The 26,744-nt window shown below is 35.8% G+C and overlaps 1 protein-coding gene across 1 annotated transcript in view; it reads left to right on the top strand.

Annotated features, from left to right (window-relative positions):
- Window positions 1–21,235, top strand: part of LOC126734718 (uncharacterized) — a 120,497-nt gene extending 99,262 nt beyond the window's left edge. The window contains exons 10-13 of the mRNA XM_050438440.1: window positions 2,789–3,044; window positions 10,615–10,825; window positions 15,969–16,178; window positions 20,002–21,235. Coding sequence (XP_050294397.1) covers window positions 2,789–3,044; window positions 10,615–10,825; window positions 15,969–16,178; window positions 20,002–20,529 — 1,205 coding nt within the window. The 3' untranslated portion in view covers window positions 20,530–21,235. The remainder of the gene's footprint in view (window positions 1–2,788; window positions 3,045–10,614; window positions 10,826–15,968; window positions 16,179–20,001) is intronic.
- Window positions 21,236–26,744: the final 5,509 nt, after the last annotated feature.

Below are 26,744 nucleotides of genomic sequence, written 5' to 3'. Positions count from 1 at the left end.
ATAAAAGTTATCGTGACGTCAAAGTATTAATTTATGTTTGAGTCACCCTTTAAATATAAAGTACAATATATACGATCATATAACATGTACCAACCACCAGGCAACAGGTAAAAATGCGTATTATTGAAGCCAAAATAAGACTTTTTTTTCTATAAACCCTCAGAGTAACAGCCCGCGCAAATTGCTTGAAAAAAATCGATTATTTAGAAAACAGACTACATTTATACGTGAAATTTTTTCAAAAACTGCAAGCCATTTTTTTTTTTGGGTTTTTTTAAGTGTTCTTGACATTTTACGTCCCAAGAATGGTGTAAACACAGATTTAGGTGGACCTATTCTTGTGATGGCCCGTATTTTAGCTTTTCGATAAGATTATTTTGAAAATCTAAAACACCATCTACAGCAATGAAAAAATCTAAAATTATCGTTTCTTGCATTTTTTCGATACAATCAATTTGATTTGACAAAAATTAAAGCGGTCACGCCCCACTTCGTTTTTTTTCTAATTTGATAATTTCATCGGGTTTAATGATGCTCCTCTGTCGTTTTACCAGCGATTTTCTCAAAAACGGTAAATTGTATCGAAAAGCAAGCAACCAAAATGTTAGATTTTTCCATGACTAACTAGATGACCAAAGGAAGAGAAAGTATACTCAAAGTCAAAGTCTCACAAATCAAGCATCTAGTTTAAGTGTTACGCGTTTCGCCGCATTAGGGCATCATCAGACCTAAATAAAATAATTTTTTTAGGGCTGGAGATTACAAGAGCTAAGAGAAGCCCAATATTAAATTGTGTCAATGATATCTTTAATTTTGAACCTAATCTCATTTTCAATAATCTCCAATAAATTTTTTTTTTAAATTTAACTTCGAACTTAATCTCCAATAAATTTTAATATTTTTAACATCGTTTTATTACTTCTCATATTATGTAAATACTCGTATACTACAACAATACTCCGGTTTGGCGATAAGGTCTATACTTCGGACTTCGGATCCAATGGTCTTTGGCCCGATCCCCATGTAATTTAAAAAAAAAAAACTTTTTTGTGCTTTCATACTTGTATTTGTTTTGGTTCTTTATAAGATAATATGTATAAAATGTACTGGATTTCGGTGATACTTGGCGTTTTAAAGTTCATATTTTAGTAAATAACGGTATACGATGTTGTAGACATATTATATTTTATATTTTGATTTATATTAGTGAGAGTAAGTGTGTAGTTTTTGTATTTAGATGAGTTATGTCTTCTCTGTTAATTAACGTTTTGTTCCTTAATATTTTATTTTGATAATTTTATTTATGTCCGATGATGCCCTAATGGGGCGAAACACCTTTAAATAGACGCTTGGTTTGTGAGACTTTGACTTTGAGTATACTTTCTCTTCCTTTGGTCATATATCTAAGTCTCTTTGAGAATAATGGATGAATATTTTGAATAACTAGATGGTGTTGCTAGATTTCTAATTTTTTTATCGGAAACATAAGATAGGGGCCATCAGAAGGGTAAGCCCATATCGAGAGCTCACTGTTGAGAAAGGAAGACTGTATTTCTGCGTTTGAAAATAATTATTAACTTTGTTGTGAGACCTTACCTGGTTTTCACTCCCATTAGTTGGCAAGTTTTTAAATCATTTTTAAAGTTAGTTTAATTAAGATTTTAATCCAATAAATGCAGAATTGTGGCGTACGCGCGCTTTTCTTTCAAGACCTCAAAACATTCTTTTAAGTGTATTTTATTATGAATATTTTAACAAAACTGTTTCTATACAGTGAGTTAAGTGCAAATGAGTTAAAATTTGTAAAAGTTAAAGTTTAATGACAATTTGCAACGGAATGAAAAAATTAACTATTTGATTTAAAATGATTATAAAATTTAAGAAAACTTAGTAAACACAGTAGCATATTGTTTTACTTGAGTTTACAAGCCTGCCTGGTTTATCATTGATTATGTCGTCGACCACTAGACAAGAAAGAGTTGGTGCGCACGAGATAGATAAGTATAACACTCAATGAAAGTTATTTTTTATTTAACGAGAAAATTTTCAATGATCTGTTGATCATGTTTTTCTTCGCACATCATCGGCACCAGAAAAAAATACTTTCGTTTCTAACCTCTATAAAAAATATGCTACTACAGAGATAAAAATGTGTTTTCATACTAGAACAGTAGACACTAGAAACTTCCACCTAACCAACATTGCATAGTTTCCCAAACCTATGACACCTTCTGTGTGCACAGTCTCGTTATTTAATAAACAAATATTTTATTCAGAAAATGTTTAATCTTTGCAATATGCAACCTGTGGAGGTGAGAGCAATATGTTTATGAGAGAAAAAGGATAATAAAAATGAACATACCATAGGCTGTTGATTCCTTTCTTCTATATACTTGTGCTGCCCGTCACTCGCGTTACCGGCCTGTATTTTCGATAACTTTGGCAAGGTTTTATGGGATTAGTTACTTAATTTGAGTACTAGTGAAGTATACACCAAAAATGCTTCAAATACACGAAAATGGTTCCCTTTTAAGTACTTGTCCACTCCTCTTACGTCTGGTTACTCGTTCATTTTTAGGAGGGAAATGACGAATTTTGGTGTTAGCGAGCAGGCATATTTTTAGATATAGGGGTCATTTAAAATTTACTTAGAGAAGTGAGATTAATATAAATATTTAACCAATTAATACAAGTAATGCTAATGCCATTACTGAACACAACCAAAACTTAAAATTTTTAGTACATTCTGTTTTATTCAATAAACTATAATTGTTTTTTTTTATCTTAGGTTCAGAGGACAATAAAAACGGCATAAAAGAAGAAGATCGCAAACTCCTTATTATAAATATGTGTAAAATCTGTGATCAATTTTTCAAAACTAAGAAAGAATTGCGAATGCACAATAAGGAGTTTCACAATCAGCAGAAAATTAAAACAACCAAGTGCCAAGTATGCGATGAGGTATTTGATATAGAGCACAAATTTAAGGAACATTTGAAAATACATCCGTTGGAATGTCGGATGTGCGGAAAATTATTTTATAGGTAAGTACCTTAGATTTTTGGAATTTAAATAAAATAGTGACGTTCAGTGGCGAAGCGTGAACCTTTTTTTCGGGTAGACAAACAATAAAAATCGTTAATTAGAAAAAAATGTGTATTCAATATTATTCACTTTAATGAAATACAGAATGAAAGCGCATGAAATATTAACTGAAAGAGAAAAATTATGTAGTGATATAAAAAAGAAATAAATAAATACTACTTACAAAAAAACACAACTAAAATACAATTGCCAATATCGAACAGTCGTTCAAAAATAACCACTAAAAAAACCTTTTCTATACACCCAAAAATAAAAATACTTTTATTTATTAATTATTAAATTACTATAGCACGCGCCCCCACCAAATGCAGACAAAACTGAAGATGTATTGCGGCTGACCAGAACAAGCGTGTCCATAAACAATAACCCTCAACAGCATAATAAAATAGCTGGTCGACTTCGATAGACAAAAGCTCGAATGTCTTCCCCGCGAGTAAATTTTGCATACGTAATAGGCTGAATGCGGCCGGACCTCTGTAGCCTGCTTGATGCGTATTTGGTTCGATATGCTCCAAATTTCGGAAGACAAATATTAATGTGTCTTCCTGGGGCTCGGATACATTAATTGGGTGTCAGCCCTGTATTTTTATCTTAATCGGTGCGGCAGGCGGGGCGCGCCTTCGGATTAATCATGTTTAGATACTATAATAATAATAGTAAGGATAGCGATTACGTTCTGTGTTAATTTTTTTAAAACTTTAATTCAACAATTACATGAAATAATTACGTGATAAATTAATGACAAATAACTGGATAATTTTGGGTAGACAGTGTCTACCTTGTCTACTCGTACGCTTCGCCACTGGTGACGTTTAACAAAATATGGTTCAAGTAAAAATCTTTCTTTTTACACTTTTTACTTCTGTTAAATATTCAGGGTTCTACAAATTTCAATACACATATAAGGCCCATATTCCTAGGATTAAAATATATCACTTTACATCAACAAACAGTCATAACAATCGTATACGGTAAGTATAGTATACGGACTAATATAAAAACTAAGGACATAATAGACTCACTAAAAAATTTTGCAATACGATAGCCACGAATTACTTTTCAAAAGTAAAAAAACAACCTAAAAACCTTTTAAAAGAATTTTTTTTGTAAGAAATGTGACAAATAATACGTAGTACAAACATCAAAATATTAAGACAGAAAGTGTACAAGACAATTCTTATTAAAATCTGGCATTCCGGGTTGCTCAGTCCATCTTCGGTGGGTCCACTTGTCCAGCACACCCTTCATTGATGCGATCGCTCGCATTTGGCGATACCAATTATGGGTTCCGGCCTCATCGGCACATTCGCGGATCCCAGTCTGGCAAGAGAGTCCGCTTCCTTGTTACCTGCATGGCCTGCGTGGTCAGGTACCCAGACGAGCTTAACCCTGCAGCCAACCTGCACCAGTTTTTCCAGGACTTTTATGCACTCGAGTACAAGCTTGGAGCTTACCTTTGCGGCCGTGACAGCCTTAATGGCAGCTCTGCTGTCCGAGCATATTGATACGACTGTATTGCGGTGTCAGCTGCTTAGGATTTTCTGTCCGCATTTTAATACAGCGAATACTTCGGCCTGGAAGACAGTGGCTCCCCCAGCGACTATGCCCTACTGGATCCCACCACAAGGCCCTGATCCAGCTCTGTTTGTCATTCTGGAGCCATCTGTGTACCAGATGGTTCGCCTATTTAGCAATGCAGGTCTGTTGGAATGTTGCCACTCCTCTCTACCTGCATGGTGCGTCACGAATCCCTCGCACTGTCACTAGAGCCATGCAGTCACTGCCCATCAGAAGGAGAGGACATTCCTGTATGGCCCGTGACCAGATTTTTGCGTAACCGGTCTCGCCAACACTTAGTTCGCCGAGGACGTGTAGCCTGTACTCACTGCCTCGAATTACACAACGAAAAACTTAGAAGAGTCTCAAGCGCGCTCTAGTTGGCGCCGTTCGCATGGAACCCGTTGTGCTAAGTGCAAGGCGTTGGACTCTGTTCAGTTGAGCACGAATTTTCGCTTTCTCAATTTTTTTTTTTGAGAAAGCTTCCTAAATTCCTAGTAAGGCTGCATGCGCGGAGATTCTCACAAGGTACATGTTTATGTAGTGTGCCGCCAGTTAAACCCAGGCCTTTAACAGAGCCTTGGTAAGTCCAGTGCTCATTGAGCCTTTTGCACAGAACAGCGGTGGACGCTCTTCCATGCTATAAATTTGTCTGTAGAAATGTTAGAGGTATACTGTAAGGTGTGGGACTGGCTGACTGTTAACCACGCTTAGTCCTTGGAGCTGGAAGGGCTATCATCTGCAGATTGCCCTGGCTTCTCGGAAGCTGCGGTATCGGCAGTAGTGGCTCTTTCTAAGTCGACTGCCGAAGGCCCAGGGGCCACTGTGGAAGTAGCCACCCTGGTGTCATCAGCCGCTTACTTGTTCTCGATGAGGGAGACAGCGGCCCTGGTGATGCTATAAAATAGCGAGCGCTATCTCTCTCTTATCGTTTTGGCCGTTCCCTCACCCACCCCCACCACCAGCCTGAGGTTCTTAGCCTCTTCTTAGCGCTCCCACACTCTCCACTGGGAGCACGGGAGGCCAGGATTTTGAAGCTCTAGAAGCCTCAGGGTGTCCTCGTGAGACTTATGTCTAATACCCGGAATCCACTGTTGCCCCCCTCCCAATGAGAAAGACTTGGGAGTGCCCGACGGAGCCACTCCAGACTTTCCTGATTCGCGGCCGTTAACAGTATTTGGTTCCTGATCAGCCGCGGTGGATGGAATTGCAGTGACTGTGCCTCACTGCCGGACGAAGTCCGCAGTATGGCCTCAGTCACCGAGTCCACGAATTGTAGCAGCTGTTCGCCAGTGAAACCGACCTCCGGCTGTCCCGTTCGATACACTGCCAGCTGCAGCTTGGCGCTGCCGACCGATCGCGCATATCTGACTTGAGGCCGGGACTCAGCGTTGCGCGATCTCTTAGCCCCGCCAGCGCGCTCGGTAGGCATAGACCCGGGTATTCTGAGCCTTTTGGTGCCTGGTCCCTCCTTAGCCCTAGCCTTCCTTCTCCTTTTTTTCTCCGAACCGCAGAGGTTCTTTCTTTTCAGCTGTGCCCTGTTGAGAGCTCCAGCTAGATCGTCGATGTTTAAGTCGGGGATTACCGGGTTTCCTGCTGAGGCAGAGCCCTCGTAGGTGGGAGAATGTGTGGGCTCATCAGAGCAACAGGAGTTGAAGGAACGGTGAGCTCTAATGTTTCAGAGCCCGCCATAGTGGAGGGAGAACGGAGGGGAGGGAGAGTTTTTTTTTTTTTTTTTTTTTTTGATCTATGTTGGTCCTACGAGTATATCGGAAATAGCGGTTCATCCAGGCAGAGCCGTTTACCTGGGTAAGGTTGGATATTCTGGGAGGTCGCCCGGTATTCCAGTGAGTGAACGTCAGCGACCGTTTTGCCCCACGGCCATTCATCCCTCGGCACGTTGCCTACACACCTTGGATTGGGTTAAAGAAGGGACGACACGCAAAAAAAAAAAGACGAACATTAAGAAAGAAGAACAGCAGGCCGAGGGCGGCAGATAGCAGAAAGAAGAGAAAGCAGAGGCACACCGTAGAGTAGCGGAAGAAAGGTGTTGAAAATTAATTTCAACAGATATTAGATTTTAAAGAGTATAGGGTTTTTATTAATATAAGAGACTTGTGTTTCCGGTTCGGAGAAAAACAAGATGTCTTCGGTTTGAAATCATAACAAACTCTTTTATCGCATTGCCGACAGGATTGCGTCATCTTATGAAGGAGAAGTTTTTGCGTGGTGGTATTTTTTTTTTTTTAAAACAGTTCAGTCCGCATTTATTCGTATAATGAAATAGAACGATTGAAGGTGGCTCAGCGAAAGCCAAAAGCTCGTTATCAAAATTAAAATATAAAGTTAATAAAATTCGTTCGTGCAATAATAAAGGATATTAATCCTAAAAGCCAGTAAAATTTCGTGCTGCTAAAATATATCGAAATTAATTTCTCGTCCTTCTCACCGCTTCTTTAGTTTAATTTTTAAAAAACCACTTTCTTCATTAATTATTTTCTCTGGTGTCATTTATGTATTATACTGTGTGTTTTAATATAGTTATTTAAACAAACTTTTGTCGGAGTGATTTTTTTTTTGTCGTACAGCCACTTATTAAAAGTTTCTCTTTATGTATCCATAAATCGTACAAAAGGCGTGACAATCCAACTGTCCCAAACAAATAGTCCAACAATCCCAAGTGTTATTGCCTAGTTTATCGACGTCCAGTCTAGATCCACAGGATTTAGTTTCAACAGGGTTACCGCGTGTAGGATGCAGGCTAGGCCTGCAGGCTGCAGTGCTAGGGATGCAGGCTACTAGAGTATATCCACATATGTGATTATACTTTGAACAAACATAACATAAATCACACATAATGGACAATAACGCGGTCAAGACCCACAGGTGAACTAAAATATTAAAATTAATTCTCCTTGCGTTCTAAAATATCTTTTAAGTTGCATAAAATTTGCTTCATTATGTGCTAATCCTGTTACCAAAATAAACAAAATAAGATACCAATTTATAGATTTTATAATTTTTTTATTTTTTATATATTTTTTAATTATAGCAAAATCAAGAGCTAAAAAATCTTGTGCAAGCCGGCAATAATTACTTTTTTTTCAAATACGTTATAAAATATTGAACTGAATTTTGGCACAGGATATTATGGCATAAAAACACATTTTTTAGATGTTTACCTACTTTTTTTAGCAACCAGTGGCGTAGCTATGATGAATTTTTAATACAATTTTACAAAAAAAATACTACGACATTGACTTACGAAAAAAATTATGATTTTATCTTAATTATCAATTAATTATAAACAAAAAATTCCTCCATAATTTTTGCTGTAAATCTTACCGTTTGGGTGTAATCGGTAATTAAAAAAACGTCTTTAATGCATAAAGTGCATCTTTAAAAATTATGGAAATAAATCAAGTTAGCTTTGCTCGTTGCCAGCAACTGTTTTTTTGTTGTTGTAAACATTATGACAATGACATTAATGATTATTTTTGATTGTGTTAACTTTGATTTTATTTCAGTTTTTATTCAGGTACATTTTTCAAATATTTATTTTCAAGCTATTTTTTACAAACTGGTGAACAAAAAGCAACAACAATTAAATACAATACATACATACATAATTTACAACAAATGTTGGAAATGACCACCTCTTGCCTCTATGCAGGCTTCTGCTCTTCTTCTCATAGAATCACGAACTCTTTCGAAAATTCCAGGCGTGTTTCGTATAGTTTCACATCCGTCAATAATTCTATTTCTTAGTTCTTCTAATGTCACAATTGGTGTCTAATAAACCAATGTTTTTAGGTGTCCCCACAAAAAAAATCTAGGCTATTTAAGTCAGGTGATCTAGGTGGCCAAAACTGTGGTCCTCCACGGCCTATCCATTTATTTCGGTAGACTCTATTTAAATGCTCACGAGCCAATATGCTAAAGTGGGCTCGAGCACCATCATGCATAAACCAAAATTGTTGCAGTAACTGAAGCGGAACATCTTCGAGAAGCAAAGGCAAATCATTTTGGAGAAAATTACAATAATTCTGTCCGTTAAGGCGTCCTGGTAAAAAAGATGGTCCAATTAAATGATCGAATACGATACCGATCCAAACGTTTATTGAAAATTGTTTCTGAAAATGTGTCTCTGTAATCGCATGAGGGTTTCCTTGAGCCCAGTAATGATTGTTATAGAAATTGATTATTGCATTTCTGGAGCAATTAGCTTCGTCCGTAAACAAGATGTTCGCACCAAATTGAGGATTTTGTGTTACTTTTTGGAGATACCATCTACAAAATTGCGTACGCGGTTCATAATCTCTAAGAAGCAATGCCTGAACCCTTTGTATGTGAAAAGGATATAACAAAGAATCCCTTAAAATTTCCCTTACCGTCTTGTAGCAGATGTTCAATACCATACCAATTTTTTGTGTACTTGTGGTCGGATCCTCTTCGACTGCATGTAGGACAGCCTCTTCAACTGCCGGTGTCCTAACTGTACGGGGCCTTCCCTCGGCAGAATTAGCCTTAAAACTCCCAGATTCAGCCAGACGACGATGAATGTTTATAAATATTCTTCTACCTGGGACAGCGCGATTAGGATACCTTTCTTGATACAAACGCCGCGCCTCCATAGCATTACCATTGGCAAGTCCATAAAGGAAATGCATTTGCGTCATTTCCAAATTAGAATAATCTACCATTTTTTAACTAGTACAATTTCACGTTTTAAGATCCAAAGGGTACTAAAAACAAACTGTCAAGAATAATCACTAACGCAAGTGTCATAATGTTTAAAATAACAAAAAACAATTTCTGGCAACGAGCAAAGCTAACTTGATTTATTTCCATAATTTTTAAAGATGCATTTTATGCATAAAAGACGTTTTTTTAATTAACGATTACACCTAAACGGTAAGATTTACGGTAAAAGTCATGGAGGAATTTTTTGTTTATAATTGATAGATAATTAAGATAAAATCATAATTTTTTTCGCAAGTCAATGGCGTAGTATTTTTTTTGTAAAATTGTATTGAAAAAATTTATCATAGCTACGCCACTGGTTGCTAAAAAAAAGTAGGTGAACATCTAAAAAATGTGATTTTATGCCATAATATCCTGTGCCAAAATTCAGTTCAATATTTTAAACCGTATTTGAAAAATTTATTAAAAACGAAAAAAAAAATAAAACTAACACTCTGTATCTTAAAAACTAAGCATTTTAGGACCCGTGTTTATATGAACTTTTCGACTTAAAATCGGTCCAGGAATGTCCCTTTTAAATTATGACATACCTTTAAGTAACACCCTGTATAGCGTATGTAGAAAAATCTTTATAATTTCCAAAGTTTTGTATTTTTTTCAATCCTCACTTTTTTATCAGTATTTTAACCACACTCAACATTCTATGTAAACATTTTCAAAAAAAAAATCGATTTGTAGACGTCCCTTGCATCATTTTCTTCCAAAATTCAGATTTTCTACTTCTTTTAAACCTTATTGAGTGGCTCGTTCAGATTTTAGTACTGGGCATGGAGTTCCGGTCTCGCAAAGTTTGTAAAAACTCTGATTAATATATTTTTGTCCGGATTTCTCTGGTGTGGGAATCGTCGAGGGTATCCTTGAAGAGCAGCTGTAACATTCCCATTACAAAGGCCGAAAAAAAACATATTTGCATATTCTAATTTTGAATAGATGCGTGGCATTTTATACGACTTCTTTTATAAATCTTACAAACGAAAATAAATGCGTCAAACACACTGACACTAACACATGTCAGAACAACAAAACGATCAATCAATCGTACCTACAGGTTGTAATAAGAAGCGATAAACTATTTAAAATCTAATCTTAAAAGAACATATGAGTTTTTTTAATTATATTTTATTGCTTTTCATACTTTTTTTGATACTTTTTTTGATGATATTTTGCATTTTTTATGTTATTTTTTAGGCGGCAAGGACTCAAATTACATATAAATAGACATCTCGGGATAAAACCGTTTAAGTGCGACTTATGTGATAAAGCATTCTTAGTTAAACAAAAGTTGGAAGAACATCGGAATTGTCACACAGGCAACTCACCCATAAAATGTTCAATGTGTAATGAAACATTTAAGCGATATTCCAACCTAGTCCAGCATAGAAATAAACATCATTTTATGGTAAGTTTTTGTTATTTTCTAAGTATACAATTTGTAGTTATAATTTTAGCGCATAATAATTATATACAGAATATTAATTAATGTATTAGAGATATTGTAGGGGGTGATAGCACTCGTCATAAATTTTATACAAATATGGTTAAACCTAGTAAATCAGATCATACTGGTCAACTACTTTAAATTTTTATTGGTAAAAACCAATTTTAGCTTAGCTCAATTTACAAATGAGATATGCTAGCCTATTACACGAACGGGGAAAATATCTTCATTTTTATATAGACCTAAAGCTCTTAGAAAAAAAAACAAAAAGAAAACAAAACTATAACGTTTACTGACGTAATAGCTCTCAGTGAAGAAAGGGATTACTTAAATTACTTACGTGTGACATTTATAGAATGAATGAACTAAAAGATTTTATAAAAAATACATCAAAAAACTATTAAATAAACAAAAGGAAACTGTATAAAACTAAAGTGAATTTCCCAATTTCCGGGCGTAAATAAGCGTGGATAAACTATATGACTTTATAAACTTAATGATCGTTTTAAACCTGAAAAAACTAGTTAACAAATTATAGTTCACTAAAAGATATACCGTTCATCTTTTGACCGCAATAAAACCCTAATTATCTGTTGTAACCAAGTGATTTAAGAAAGTTATTTTTTTGTGGACTTTTATGGTTTAACATTTTCTAATAAAATACTATTCTTTATTTAATTAGTAAGTTTCATTTAGAATCACTTTCAAGCCGACCCTATTCCCTTTATCACTTCTTAAAAACGTTGGTCCTTGCACAATGGGGCTTAATGGTCTACGAGAATATGAGAATTCGTCGATTTTCAAATCTGCTACAAAAACATCCCCGCAACAAAGATAAATACATCTTTTTTCCAATGTGCTAAAAAGAGACGAAAGTAATAGCAAGACCATACAACCTCTTTCTATATTTCTATTCGGAAGGTTGCCGACGGCAACCCGAACTCTACCCGATCGAAGCCAGTTGAGATTGAGAGTAGGGTTTAGACTTTTTTTCTATAATAGAAAGAAATTTTCTTTCTATCGAGTTAGAGAGTTCGCTCGCTGGGTTTCAAGTGATTTAAATTGTATTTAAGTGACAACTTAGGGAGTAGTTGTATAAGGGAGATGTTTGTTATAAATCATAGATATCAGAAAGTGCATTGGGCAGTATTCTAGAACTACTTTTGTTTATATTAGGTTTGTTCTAGCAGGAAATTTGGGATGGTTTGAAATTAGTTTGATGTATAACGCAGTTGCGCATGACCAGACTGAAACCGCGTTGCAAACGATTTCGAAATTATGTCTGCTAGAACATCTTTTTAAGAAATGACGTTGACATTTCGTAAGTCAAAACCGTTATGTAACATGTTTGTTGGTTAGGTTTTGTGTAATTTATTTTGAACAACTAAATATTTTTCAATAAAAGTAATTATTTTATTATAAGTGTAATAAATATTATCTTTTAAAATGCATACCATTGATGTTAATGGTAATTTTACTACTATGCTGTAGGAACTTTCTCTAAATAGCCAATATTTTATTTGTAGGCGTCCAAAAAATTTTTATTTCACCATCAACAACAGTTTCTAACCAAGAAAATACTCAAAACACCAGTTCCTATACAACGAATAATTACTATATTTTTGTGTCATCATCAGTCTTCATACATCAGTCAATATTACATAGATATAACAAACATTTTTCATGGAGTAGCTATGCCAAGTTTGCTGATTCATCAACCACATTCTTTTAATGCCAACGTTGCCTTAAAACTTGTTTAGCAACAAAATTTCTGTGGTCAGCAGCATCCCTATTAATATCTTGATTATCGTCATCTTGTCCGGCATCGTTGGGGGGTAAAGGTAGTTCTATGTTTATTTCAGCTTCGGCAATTAAATTTTTTCCCATTAGAGATAAATTGTGTAGTACACAGCAGGCCCGAATAAAGTGCACTATATTATCAATTTTCCTTAATTTGATATACAATTGTCCCCATTTTTACTTCAGCAAGACAAAACAATGCTCAATGATATCGATTGAACAATCGATGTCATTGAGCTCAATGATCGATTTGTTGATAGCTTTAAATTAAAGTTTCTCTCTATGACTGTAAGGTTTCCTCTATCTTTATATGGAGTTAAAAGATTTCTTAAACAGGCATAGCCACTGTCTCCCAGTAAATAAAAATCTTGACACCTCTCTACCAATTCCGCACATAGAGGAGAATTTTTAAAAACTCTGCTATCATGAACAGAGCCACGATATCTAACAAAAATATCCCTTATCAATAAATCATGATCACAAACCACTTGCATCTGAAAATAATTTTAAAAGGGTGAGTGAACAAAATAGTTGTTTAGGTCAAAAAATAGAATCTTCAGACTAAAGATTCCAAAATTATATTAATCAAAAAATGCTAGAGGTTTAAGTGGTAAAACTCGGTAAAACTGTAAATAGGTGTTTCTTATTTAACTGACCTGGATGGAGTAACAATTCTTTCTATTTAAATATGAGTCTGGATCCTTCTTAGGCTTATCAATCTTTATATGAGTACCATCAATAGCCCCAATGGCCCCTGGGAATCCATTTTCTCTGAAATATTGTTCAATAGTTTCTAAGATCAGATGGCCATTTGATGATATTTGGTGACATTCCACTTAGGAAATGTATCATCCGTTTAAGAAGTAAAAAAGGCAGCTAGCTAATTGTGATGTCAAATCTATCTCCAACATCTCTAAATGAAGAAGCTTCATGACCAGCAAACCACAAAAAAGTTAATGTTTGTTCATCGGCTGATAGCTTGCCATTTCCACCAGATTGTGACTTAAAAAATTCACTTTCTTTAAATCTATGGCCAATATCTTGAGCCACTTGTCTGCTAACTCGAAAATGCTCAACAAATTTCTGGTTATTATACAGTGAGACAGTAACTTCGACGTAGCCTTCGTTTTTTGGTCTCCTGTGGCCTTGGAACAGGATATCTACTAGTTCATCATCACTCGATGCATTAGAATCAAATCCACGATTTGAATCCGAACTTAAAGAGTCTGATGACATTCTGGATTCTCTTAAAACCCGTAATAATCAAAATTAGAATATTTTTATATGCCCAATATATAATTTAAAATTACACAGAATTTGATTGAATTTTTTATATACCTACCTTTAGATATTTAATAAATACAGTAGTAAATTAACTCTAAAACCAGCTTTAATACTTTGAAAACAGCAAAAATCAGATTTCAATTATCCCACAATGAAACGTGATCAAACCACAAGATCAAACTTCAAATCCGATATACAGTTCTTATTGATTATCTAAAAAAGAAAACAGAGTCTTGACGTATACCTTGCGCATGTCCCAAACCGAAATCCCTATGAAATTCTACGGACTACTGTCAGTGGTTTAAAACCAATTTCCAAACTGAACGTTGTTGTTGCTAGAACGCGTACTTTCGTCTGCGCAGGTTCCGGACCGTTTGTGTATTGGTCAAACTTCTGGTAGAACAAACCTAATGTTTTTAAATATTGTAAATAATATTGAATAATTATTGCATCACAGAGTATGCGGATGATACATTTGCTCGGAGGCTGCTCAGATTTTTTTTGGCTTAACAAACTAGTAAAACTAACAATAATAACTAAATCTTCGAACTTTTTAAATTTAACACAACATTTCGGTTGGTATGTATCTCAATTGTTGTCAAGTGTAGACTAACAACAGCTACTATTTTACAGGCTTATATACTAATGATGTGCGTAGTTATGTGGAACTTTTGGTCATGCGTGAAATGCATTATATTGTGCTCTTATGCATTATATTGAGTCCTGAAAATAGAGATCTCTGGATATTGGGAATTTTGACGCTATGCTGGCTGAAGATTCCTTGATTTTGCGCGATGAATCTTTTTTTGGCAGTATTGTTGCTTATATAAAATTGTTGCTTCTGCCCAATGCATGTTGTGGCCATTGCACCAAGCGCGTTCTGCAATTCCTAATGTGGAAACTTTTCCTATTTGGGGCCACTTTTAGTGCTCCTTTTTCCTAACTTCCAAGGTTCGTTTTGTCTCGCCAATGTATGAGTCCCCGCATTCACATCGTATTTGATATATTATACAGTTCTTGGAGTCCACTAGGTTTTCTGGTTTCGTCTTCGACACTAAACCTCGTATGTTTGTATTCGACGTAGAGGCAGTTTTCACGTTCAAGTTAAAGTTCCCAGCAATTCTTGTGTTTTTTTTCTGAAGTTCCCCTGATGTACGGGATCGTTAAAAACCCTGAGGATTCCTCTAGCTCTTGTGGTTTCAGTAATATTAAAAAGTTGAATATTCTTTAAATACAAATAAATTATCTTTTGTTTGCTGAAAACTGTATCCGTATGGAATATGAATTCTTTTCTGCCTAAAAATGGTCCTTGAGAAATTTGTTTTATCACTAAATAAAATCATGTTTTCAAATAACGGATTTTTGGGTATCATTTGTAGACACCATTAGGGCATAAATTTAAACGTGGAAAGTTACGCAAGAGAAAAGCTTAACGCCTTTGGATGTGGTACGGACACACTAAGCTATCTCATTAAATTGTATTGCGGCAATTTTTTTTCATATTAGTCGTAGGATCATTTTCTGCTTCATTCAGGAGTGCTATCTCTAACCATTCCATTTGAATACCCACACGAATTCCCGTGAGTCAGACAGTATTTGATTTGGATACTTATTTGTGCACACTAGCTGTTATGCGTCCAGAACTCCTACAGGATGCTCCAAAAAAGGTTCTGAAAGATAAACTTGTATACTGCGACCAACTATTTTGATACTTTATGATGGAGACTCTAAAAAATAATTGATATATCAAATTTTAAACCATTATCACAGAACATAAGAAAGAAAACCCAAAAATTAAACTTTTTCACTCTTATAACGAAAGCGACGCCCTTCAAATCATGCATATATTTGCATTTTTTTTTAAATTCGACGAGCACTATCATCCCCTTAAATGCCTGTATGTATAGTCATATCATATCACTTCAATCATCTTTCTTTAACTTATGGTTTTATTACTCGATTACTAATATAAAAAAGGTTGTTTTTATTCTTTTGTGATATTAACTATTTGATTTTGTAGATAAAACGTAAAATTAAAGATTACATATGCAGTTGTGGAGAGGTGTTTCATACTAAGAAAAAATTAGCGTGGCATAAAGAAATACACGACCCAAAACCCAAAGCGTGTACTCAGTGTAGCGAGAAGTTTATTCATATGGCAAGTCTAACGAGACACATACGCAAGGCACACAATGCAACATATCTGCCAGAAGATAGAAATCAAGAATTGGTAAGTTATAAATTCATAATTTATGTTAATGAAAAAAGATTTAGGTATAATTGTCGTCCATAACAATTTATTTTGTTTGACTTGAGCGAAATAGTCCGAGAGCTTATGTACTGTACAGGGTGTCCCAAATTCGAGGGCGACCAATGGAATCTTGGAAACCGTAAGAGTTACAGGGTCGGTTAAATGGAGGTAAAATTGCGCAATTTAGAGCTTAATAAAATGACTTTTAAACATTTTTTAAATTCCGGATACTTCCCGAGTTATCCGAAAAAAATCGAAAATTGTCAAAATCGTTTTTACCTTCTACCGACTTTATTTAAAGAGACATCAGAAAACTAAAAACAGTTTTTCATTGCCACTTTTTATGTCCTATAACATGACGCAAAAAAAATGAATCCGACGTTTCGTTCTTTTTTTCGACCTACATTTTTATTTTTTCTTATGGGCGCCATATTGGATTTTCTCAATTTTAAAAAGTATTTTTACTTGCCTTTAAAATCAGCTATCGCACTTGCATGTCCGATTACTCCTTCTAGTACTTCCCATAAGAACTCCATGAGTGCAAGAAAGAAAGATATATCAATGGGATTTCCAAATAAATTGATTTTATATAACTGAAGCTATAATATACTCTGTATTTGATATAGTTTTTTTTTAAACTAATTCAATACAATAGGGTGTCATGAATGCGTTAAAAGTTTTGATTTTTAATCAAGTAATCACGGAAAAAGAGTTTTCGTTACATTTTATGACTTAAATCTTTTACACGCCTATTTAAAATGTTGAAACATTTAATTTTGGCATTTACTTTATTTTTTTAAATAGCACATTATTGAGAACAACCACTTTTGAAATGCGGTTTCTTTTTCCCAATAATTTAATGATTATTTTTTAAATTTTAGTTTATAAATAAGCCCATAAGAAGAAAAAAACTACGTCACATAAATAAACGCATTTAATTAATAAAAATAGCGTAAAAGGCTTTGATTTCTTGAAGAACGCGTGAAAACGCAGCGTATTTCGATAAATTCCAATAAGGCAGTATATTGTGACGGTCATTTAAAGGTACTTTAAGGTACTATGGTCTTTCAAAATATTTTGAATCGTTGTTCGCGATATGCCAAACTCAATGGATAATGCAATTGTGCTAACATGAGGATTACCTTGAATGTATCCCAGTACGTAGTTAATATTTTCTGGGGTTCTGTCGATTCGTTGTCGCTGAAATGTAGGCTGAAAACTACTATTGGCTCGTAAATTAGTCACTAATTTACTAGGAAAAAAACTCTCACATCGCATGGACTCCGGTTTGGATATCGAGCAGGGTAATTTGCTACTGCAGCACTCTGAAGATATTAAGCAAATCCATAACTTCATCATTCGTAAAATGCATTACTACGACAAAAATTAGACAAAAGTAAGCGAAACTATCGACAACTATTGACAATTTGAGGTATATTTATGTTGACTAAATATTTTTGTTTGTTTCCATGGCCTGCAAATAATTGGCAAAAAAAAATAAGTATATGATTTTCGTATAAAAATTTCTTTGGCCTAAATTTTAGGTTAGGAATATGATATCGAGATGCGGTTTTCGCGAGGTTGTATGGGCATGATTTAGCTACATGAAAAAAAATTATGTAGTAGTAAGGGTGGGAAAGCTAGAGCTCGGCAAGTAGGACTGAAGAGTCCCTTTTCGCCAACCCAGAATCACCCACCCTTACGCCTCCACTCCCAATGCGCGGCCCGTCCTTTTAATAAAGACTTGCACGTTATCCCAGACCCGATCTTTAAGATCTTCCCGTTGGAGTGTCGTTGCTTCGAAAGTTTTCCTTCTCAGGCAACTCCACCTATCACAGATACCTAGTATGTGGTATGAAGTTTCTTCCCTTGTACCGCAATTAGGACAGAGTGGGCTTTCTCTTATACCAAGAAGGTGTAGATGCCTGTTTAGACTGTTGTTCCCGGTCAGGATTCCCACCAAGTCTTTGAAACTTTGTCGGGTCTTTTTTAGCAGTCGCCTTGCTTTAGAGCCGTCATGGTCTGGTATCATTTTCTTGGTCTGTCTACATCCTTCTGTCCTTCTCCAATTCCTCCTTGTTGTTTCCCAGGCCCAATTATTAAGTGCCTCGGAGATTTGTTTTTTGCTAAGACCGAGACAAGGTTCGGGGCCTACGAAGGGGTTAACGAAACCTTGTCTTGCCAGTTCGTCGGCCCGCTCATTGCACTCCGACACCTTGGTGTCCTGAAACCCACCTTAGTTTCACTTCTCTGTATGCTGCAAGCCTTTCCAATGCGTCTCTGCATTCCTCGACGAGCGCTGAGCTGGCCCTGGGTTTCTGAATCGCCTTGAGGGCAGCTTGACTATCGGAGTAGATGCAAATCCCCCGGTTCCTTTCAATGCCTCTTGTTTGTTTGCTACCTCGAGTATAGCAAACAACTCCGCTTGGAAAACTGTGTGTGTTTCCCTAGCGGGAAGGATTTCCCTGTGTTCATTTCCATCCTGTACACTCCGGTTTTAGCTGAATTGGTGCTTTTCATCCATGATTCATCATGATGTGTACCAGGCCTGGAAAGCACTTGGCCCTTTAATTTGGTTCGCCGACCATTCTTCCCTTGTCGGGATTTCGACTTGAAACCCCTTCTTTAATCTTAGTTTGCCACTTCTGTAGTGCATCTGGATGTCAGAATTGGTATGTTCTTACACATCCTAAGAGCAATAGTCATATGGCCTTGTCCTAAGTGAACATTGCGCAACTCTCCGCTATCCTTCATCCTCTTATGCGCTTCCATTAAGTCTTAATCTAAGTCTCCCTCTTAATCAAGACTGGGAGGTCCGGTAGCACAAGAAGAATATTTAGTGGTGCCGCAGGTGTTGTTCTCATAGCTCCAGTAATTCCCAAGCAGACCAGTCTTTGCAGTCTGGTCAGCTTTTGGGCGTTGGTGACCTTCAATACGGCTGACCACCTTACCACGGATCCGTACGAGATCCTCGGTCGTATGACTGCGGTATAAAGCCACTGGAACGTGGGGCTTTAGACCCCATCTTGTACCTATTGTTCGTCGTTGCCTTATTAACTGCCTGCTCTACGTGAGTTTTAAACGTGAGCTTGCTGTCTAAAGTGACTCCCAAGTATTTGACCTGTTGCCTCAAAGTTAGGCGAGTCTGGTACATAATGGGAGGTTTGAAGCCTGTCAAATTCCGCCTCTTAGTAAAGAGAATGAGCTCGGTCTTTTTAGGGTTGACCGACAGCCCTGTCTCCCGACACCACTGTTCCACTATCCTGCACGTGATTTGCATTGACTCACAGACTGCGTTCACCAATTTGACCATCACTAGTCCGTCGTCAGCGTATGCTTGTGCGTCAATAATCCTTCAAGTTCTAGCTTCCTGAGGAGGCTGTCCATCACCAGGCACCAAAGGTGTGGCGAAAGGCAACTGCCTTGCGGGCAGCCGCTTTTCACCCTGGTCTCGACACGACATTCTCCTAATGTAGCACTGAACAAAAATCATACCAATTGTTTTTAGAAAATTTACGATTTCTGTCAGAATATTTAAAAAATCTCTCTGGCGGCGACATGTGAAACTAACAAAACTTCGAATACTAAAACAGTTAAAGCCCATGAATGGCTCTTTTTAAAGAACACAATTGTGTTAAAGTCGACTAAGACATTTCTAAGATACATGTTTTTTTTTTTACGGAAACCTTGGATTAAACATTATATAATTTCAAATTTAGGTTTTTCTCTAAATTGTATTAATATTAAGTCATTAAAAGGAAATATTATAATTTACATTAATTTCCCTTGGTTTCTTTTCCAGAATACCGAATGTCCTGTCTGCAAAGGAGTTTATTTAAAATCCTCACTAGATGCGCACTTAAAAACGCACACGAGCCAAAAACCGTTCCACTGTTCAATTTGTAATAAGAATTTCACAACCAAATGGAACCTAAAACTCCATAAATGGACCCACTCATCCAGAACTCAAAAACCATTTAAGTGCGAACAGTGTAAAGGTGCCTTCATTCGTGAGAACGACTACATATCCCACATGAACTCGCACAAGAGTTTAAGGCCTTACACGTGCAATTATTGCGGTGCTCGGTTCATCAGAAAGTACAACTGTTTGCGGCACGTAAAGGAACACGAAAATGAAAAAACGTACAACTGCAATTTGTGCGGGAAATCGTTTCACCGTTCGTATTATCTTAAAGATCACATGAGGGTGCATAGCGGGGTCAGACCTTATTCTTGTCATATTTGCGGGAAGAGGTCAACTACCAAATCAAATCATAATAAACACGTTGAGATACACCATGCCAGGGAACCCGTGAGCACAGAAAATTAAAAATAAAATATTGATTTTCTAAATAAGTATACACAGTTTTACAAAAAGGTGAAAAACCCATATGCAAATTTTTAGTGAAACTATTTTAATTTATTGATTTTTATGAGACTACAATCTAGTAGTCTACTAGTATAAGACAACAGAGGAATTAGGTTTTCTTATTTTGTGCAGGTAAGGAATTATTAACTTTCTGGGATTAGATTATTTAATATTCAACGTTTCAATGTGATTTAACACTATTTTCAAAGGTGAAACAGTAAGAAAGGCAACTTATAGAACCTTGATTATAAATAATTGTTTACAAAAATTTAATTTAAGTGCATACATCATAATGAAACATTTAAATATTGCTTGAAATAAACAAAAATATGAAATAAGGATCTACAGATTAAAGGATAAAGCTCAAAAACAATAAAACATTAAATATGGTTTACATAAAATTTAATAAAAACAAATACAAAACTCCATAAAAAATTCGCTTGGAGTAATGGCAGGTAGTAGAAGTAGTATTGATTTTTTCAAACTTTTTAACAGGCATTTTTTCATAGATTTCCAAATGTTTTCCTATTTCGCCGCTATATCCACATTTTGCAGTAAATGGCGCAAAGGAAGTTCGTTTGCATGTAACAAATAAACGAACCATTATAAAGGTCGTCCAAGAAAACTTCAATTTATCTCAATATTTCATTTTTCACACCAGTAGAGTCGATTGGGGGAAGTGTGCGCACGTTTTTTATCGCATAAAATCAAAAATGTAAAAGTGAAAATTGTATAAAAAGAATATTTATTACGTTTAGGTATGCTTAATAAATATATAAACATAACATACAGTTAAACTTAAACATTTCTCAGATAATACAAAAAAAAGTTTTTAAGGCAGTTTGCGCACACTTGTCCGCGAATAAGGGTAAGTGTACGCACTAGTTTATTGACACAAATCGCACACAAAAATTCCAGTTTCGTACGATGTGCAGGCTTCATGCCACCACTCCGAACACTGGGAACACTGAATCCGATTTTCGCTCGGAGGCCTCTTCAAATTTTTCATCACAAAGTGGGCAAAAATATTGTTTTCCGAAAATCGATAAGAAATAATAACATTTTTGACAACATATTTGAAAGAAAAAGTCAATATTTCCTCCAACTTGATTGTTGCCTGGCAACCCAAAATAACAGTAAGGAAATATTCATTTCTGTACTGTAAGGAAATGTTATTTCCATACAGTAAACTTTAGAACATAAATGCGAACAGGCTTTTTCCTAAACAATTTTATTTTTAAAACTTTCAGCACAAACAAGGTTAACATTATATTTTAAAATTATTACTTATTATTTGTTATATTTACTGTTATTTGACAATTAGTACAAGTATTGAAAACTGGAAGAACTTGGGAACTAATAGCATTATTTCGTTGAATATTTTCCAAACTAATAATTTTATTTGTATGACAATAACTATTACTATAAATGATCTTGATGTATTGGTTTTTGAATCCGGCATGGTAACTAAAAGTTTAGATAGTAGGTCTTGTATATCTTGTACAGTCATTTTAACCAGCTCGTCCATTCTGCAAGCTCCGGAAATTCCAAATATTATAGCTACCTACAACAATAAATAAGCATGTAAAGAATCCAAATATAATTTGAAGTTTTGTAAGTTACCTTAATCATTAAATATTCCTTGTCTGGAGCTTCCTGAATAAATTTGTTTATTTCTTCTTTAGTTAAAATCTTGGATTTTTTTGGCTTATAGGCATGTGCTTGTTGTTTCAGGAATGCCCGAAGTTTTGAATATTCAGATATATCCACATCATCTCTAATTGCAAGGGTTGCCTTCAGCATTGAATAATTGGCCCATAAAGTTGAAGAATTCATCTTGGAACCAAGCTCCAAGAAGTATGCCATTACAACATTTTCCGAGAAAGAAGTTACATTTTTATTCGTACGGTAGTCCATGAAGCGGTTGTATGCATAGTTATACTTATTTGTAGATTTTATTGGTAACAATTCCAATGATGCAGCATTCATTGCCTCCGTGAGTTCTGGGAGGGTTTCAGAAATGGAACAGTCATCATCACTCATCATTTTACACGTTACTTTGGCTTTTTAAAACGTTAAAAAATCAACACTTTGGAAAGACGCCACAAATAAACTTTTCACTCGTCAAGTTTGACAATTTAAAATTATGTACTTCGTTTCCGTAGTTACAAAACAATGTTTCATGGCTTCTTTTATTTAAGGGAAAAATAATAATGTTGATTTAAAATTTTTAACATGATTAGTAATAATTTACCGTAATTTTAATGATTCCCGATTTTCGGAAAAATAGTATGTAGACCTCGTAGGAAAAGCCACATTCCCGGACTCCGTATTGCCAGTCTCGGCTTGCGCCTCGATTTTTTACGATCGCCCGGGAATGTTAAGCTTTTCCTACTAGGTATACAATATACTATTTATATTTTCAGTTAAAATTTTCTTTTTTACGTCTCTTTTTTTTTTAGGGTAGACGGTCCCGCTTGGGGAGAAACACAGCGCAAATTTATTATTTTTTTCTTTTTATTACTTTTTTCTTCGTCCATTTTTTGTTTATTTTCTAAGTCTTCTTTAAAAGGACTTGATGTGACAATTTCAGATTTTTGGGCCTTTCTTTTTCTTTTTTGCGAAACTGATGCTTTTGGAAAAGGGCTAATAGTAGTAGAGCTACATGGTCATCTACCTTCTCGTTATTGGTCGCAGGTAGTTCGGTTGTTTCATTTAATTCTTCAGCCTTGGTGGTTATCTCCTCTGCTGACGAATATTTTCAACATCAGTTACCGAAGCGGACAGAAAGTCATGTTCTTGGAAAATGCCGTCATTAAACGGAAATATCCCAGTGACAGAAAAACCAGATGCAGCATTCCCAACTGTTGCTACTCGTTTGTAGGCCTCGTTAAAAAGGCCAGCTATCTGGTACTGCGTTATTGCTCTTCCAGGATGTTGATTCATCCAGCGCTCACATTCTACAGAATATTTAGCTTTTAGAGGACCAAAAAAACTTCTGTCTAGGGGTTGGATCTTATGGCTGGTGTGTGGAGCGAGTGTAAGAATTTCAATTCCCAATTGTCTGCAATAATTGGATGCCTCTAGGTTGATGTGCGATGAATGGTTATCCAATATTAATAAAACTGGCGCTTCTTTTTGGGGACGGGCATGATCCTTAAAGTGATACAGCCACTGCCTAAACAAGTCTGTGTTTATATATCCTGAGTCGGATACCATACCAACACAGCCAGTTGGCCCTGCATCAAGAAGTTCACCTTTCATCCTTTTCCTGGGAAAAATAGAAGCGCGAGGCACATATTGACCAGTAGCGCTCATGCAACATATCGCTGTTACTGTTATGCCTCTTTCTGCAGATACAACCTTACCTACTACTCTTTTGCCCTTTGCTGACGACACTACTCTAGGTGTTTTCTTTGGAACTGTGCTAATCCCAGTTTCATCCATGTTGTAAACACGACTAGCATCAAATTTATATTTTTCATAAAGCAGATTTAAATTTATGAAAAATCTATCCACTAGAGCCTTATTAAATCCTATCGCTCTGGCAAGACTTGTAGGCGTTGATTGGCGTAGCCCCAATTGCTGGTGTCTTTTCAGGAATTCTGCAACCCAATCGCGTCCTGCCATCTTAGAAACTTTGTTAAATCGATTACGAATATTGTTAATTTCGGCATATTGAAAAACTAATCTGCGTAAGGTGTGGATCGTAATACCATAAAACATATTGTCCATAGTTAAGCAATACTCAGCGATTTCGCGCTCAGACTTTAAGGCCAGCCTTTTTCTTAAAGCTGACTCACTAATTCCAACTCGTTCTGCGGCTCCTCTTTGGCTAACACCTTGACCAATCAGGTTTCTCGCTTCGTCTATTTGGGCTTGAGTCACTAACGTTTTTTCTGGTTTTTTTCTTTGGTAATTTCGAGGCATTTTGCTAAAAAAAAAAGAAATATAAGTAAATGGAAGAAGGCGGGGCAAGTGTGCGCGCGTATACTTATGCGTATACTTACCCCAGACAACAACAAAAAGATAAAGTATAAAAATTTTAAAAATAAGAAAAACATATAAAAATCCAATGGAGGTAAATAATTCTCTATTGAACCTTCTATACACTAAATTAAAACTTACCGGATTTATCTTTATACACAACCTATAACACAAAAAGAAAATTGGCCAAAAATTTTAAGAAATAGGTTAAAATTTATATTTTGCACGTGGCTGAAAAAGAAAGACGGTAATAACCGATCGTACATCTGCTTCTTAAAGGTGATTTAGCCGTACTGATTTGCATGGCAACGGAACTCCGCTCCCTACTATTTTCGTAAAGATATATGACATGCGCACACTTTCCCACTGCGCACACTTACCCTTAATGACTATATATTTTAGATCACTACGCGTTTTTGTTCTCTCTTTGCTTAATTTGCTTCGATCGACGATCTTGAAGGGGTCTTCTTTGATTAAAATTCCCATATCTGTTAGAATTGCATTTGCAATAATTGCGGCAGATCTATCGAATACGCCTGTTCTATCGCAAGTTTGCGCCAAACTTGAAAGTTTTAGTCTCGTTTGAGAAATTGAGGAGCAGCTTTTTTCCATAGTACTTTTACTGTTTGCCTGGGAATATTCTTTATCTATAATATCACTGTTTTACTGGAAGAAGAAGATACTTTAAACTGGTTATCAGTTTCGGTTTCTTGCAAGAGATGTCGTTGTTTTCTTTCTTCCTCCTTAGTTTTACGCTCTAATTTTTTTTGGAGTATTTTACTAACCTTGGCGTCGATATTACCAATTGCCATTCTTCGAGTAATTCCTTGATGTAATAGAAAATCTCGTTCAGCTACAGGCACTTTAATTGTTGAATTAATCTTTACATTGATATAGGGAAATATCAAATAGTTTTTTTTCGGCTGAATTTCTAAACAAAACAACTCTTGCTTTATCACCAAGTTTACCGTTCCTTTTAAGAGGTTTTTCTTTAATAATACGGTACTGGTTGTAGTATTGTCTTATTTGATGCAATATATGTTGGTTTAATACCACAGAAATTGAACTTTTTTCTCATAAAGTTTTTAAGTCTTGTTTTAACGGCACAGACAGCACTCAAGCTAGGTTCTTGTTTACTAATTTCTAACAGTTTTTCTCGAATCAATAAATAATATTTCATTACGTCAAAATATGTAGGCAACGCATTGTCACTTCATCACACCAAACACAGGTCAAATGAAATCAAAGCGCGTGCCAGGCGTTTTAATAAATATTAAGGCCGGCGTGTATAAAACTACAGTAGCATTTGAAAAGTATTACACATAAAATGGCCTTGGTCCCATTGTTTCTAAGCGTAATACGATTAAAATGAACAAAACTCCCAAATGAAAAGGCAAGTTTTCTCATATCCTAATAGAAAAAATGGGTATGTTGTATGGGTCACATTGTAGAACGCAATAATTTCTAGTTTCTTTGTCAGGACATTCATTGTGGTGCATCGAAGAGATATAAAGAACTGCTTTGTATTTCTTTGGTACGTACGAAACTAGAGTGTACTCGTTAGTAAAGCCATAAAGTGATGTCTTGCTTTACTTGTAAGACCTCTTTTTTTAAGCTTGTTACAGCTGGATGGATGAAAACCAGTTATCAGCCGTTGTATTTAAGGTTATTTCTAAAATTGGAGCAGCTATGCGTAATACTGATTGAGTTGGTTTTGACAATTTTCTCTCATTATCAGAAAGTGTATCTCCATCACTATCCTTTCCTGGACAAATATAGGCATTCAAACAGTAATGTGTTTTTGCATCGTTTAAGGCCATATTTACGTAGCTTGTTTGTCATGTACATCCTAAATTTGCAAAGTCGTAAATCCGTCAAGCATTTCGTCTATGTAAACATATTCTCCGATAGAGTAACATACTTGACAGTTCTTTATAAACGTATTAAAACCATCCCTATCAGCAGCATTTTCAAAACGAAGGCGGGCTAAAATAACCAGGGCCCGCTTCAATGAAATAGTGCGTCGAAATATATCACGTCCTGTTCCATCCGTTGCGAAAAGTGCTTTCAGATCCTCTTTATTGGATTTGAAGACTGACGAGTATATCAAAATGGCCAGAAATACTTTAAATTCTACAAGGCATACATCGGTGTAATAATATAGATCTGGATCAGACAATTTCTGCCTA

Source organism: Anthonomus grandis, chromosome 3 (genome assembly GCF_022605725.1).
Source record: "Anthonomus grandis grandis chromosome 3, icAntGran1.3, whole genome shotgun sequence".
In the NCBI taxonomy this organism is placed as follows: domain Eukaryota; kingdom Metazoa; phylum Arthropoda; class Insecta; order Coleoptera; family Curculionidae; genus Anthonomus; species Anthonomus grandis.
The sequence above is the reverse complement of the archived record's forward strand: the minus strand, read 5'-3'. Positions and strand labels throughout refer to the sequence as shown.